This window comes from Etheostoma spectabile, unplaced genomic scaffold, assembly GCF_008692095.1.
Source record: "Etheostoma spectabile isolate EspeVRDwgs_2016 unplaced genomic scaffold, UIUC_Espe_1.0 scaffold271, whole genome shotgun sequence".
In the NCBI taxonomy this organism is placed as follows: Eukaryota; Metazoa; Chordata; class Actinopteri; order Perciformes; family Percidae; genus Etheostoma; species Etheostoma spectabile.
The window spans coordinates 572,532-572,820 of NW_022605575.1; the positions used below are offsets into that span (position 1 = coordinate 572,532).

General features: G+C 41.9%; 2 protein-coding genes across 4 annotated transcripts in view; one reads left to right on the forward strand and one right to left on the reverse strand.

Moving 5' to 3' along the window:
- LOC116685813 (CUB and zona pellucida-like domain-containing protein 1) overlaps nucleotides 1-289 on the reverse strand; it is a gene marked incomplete at its 5' end in the record, with an annotated part of 16,157 nt that overhangs the window by 11,516 nt on the left and 4,352 nt on the right.
- The window catches only part of LOC116685807 (uncharacterized), a 3,354-nt gene that overhangs the window by 1,936 nt on the left and 1,129 nt on the right, over nucleotides 1-289 (forward strand). The window contains 2 exon segments of the mRNA XM_032510740.1: nucleotides 1-73; nucleotides 171-285. The exon segment at nucleotides 1-73 is cut by the window's left edge and continues 136 nt beyond it. Of these exon segments, the coding sequence (XP_032366631.1) occupies nucleotides 1-73; nucleotides 171-285 (188 nt within the window).

The window sequence follows — 289 nt, forward strand, 5'->3', positions numbered from 1 at the left end:
AGTTGTTGTTCCCAACCACACTCATGGCTATGTTCTGAAGGTGCCTTTTGATGACCCTGTTGTCATGCAGCAGGTAAAAGGTCTTGGCATTTGTCTGGTTGTATCTTCAGTTGTCATGCTGGTTTGAACAACTTTATCTTGCTTGAATCAACACATTTTCTGTCTTTCAGTTAATCAAAGAAACAACAATTCAGTACAGGCTTGACATCAACTACACCCTGACTGTTCTGCCTGAAAATGAGCCCTTTTACCAACTAGCTTCAATGACGGCGGTAACAGATGCCTGTAA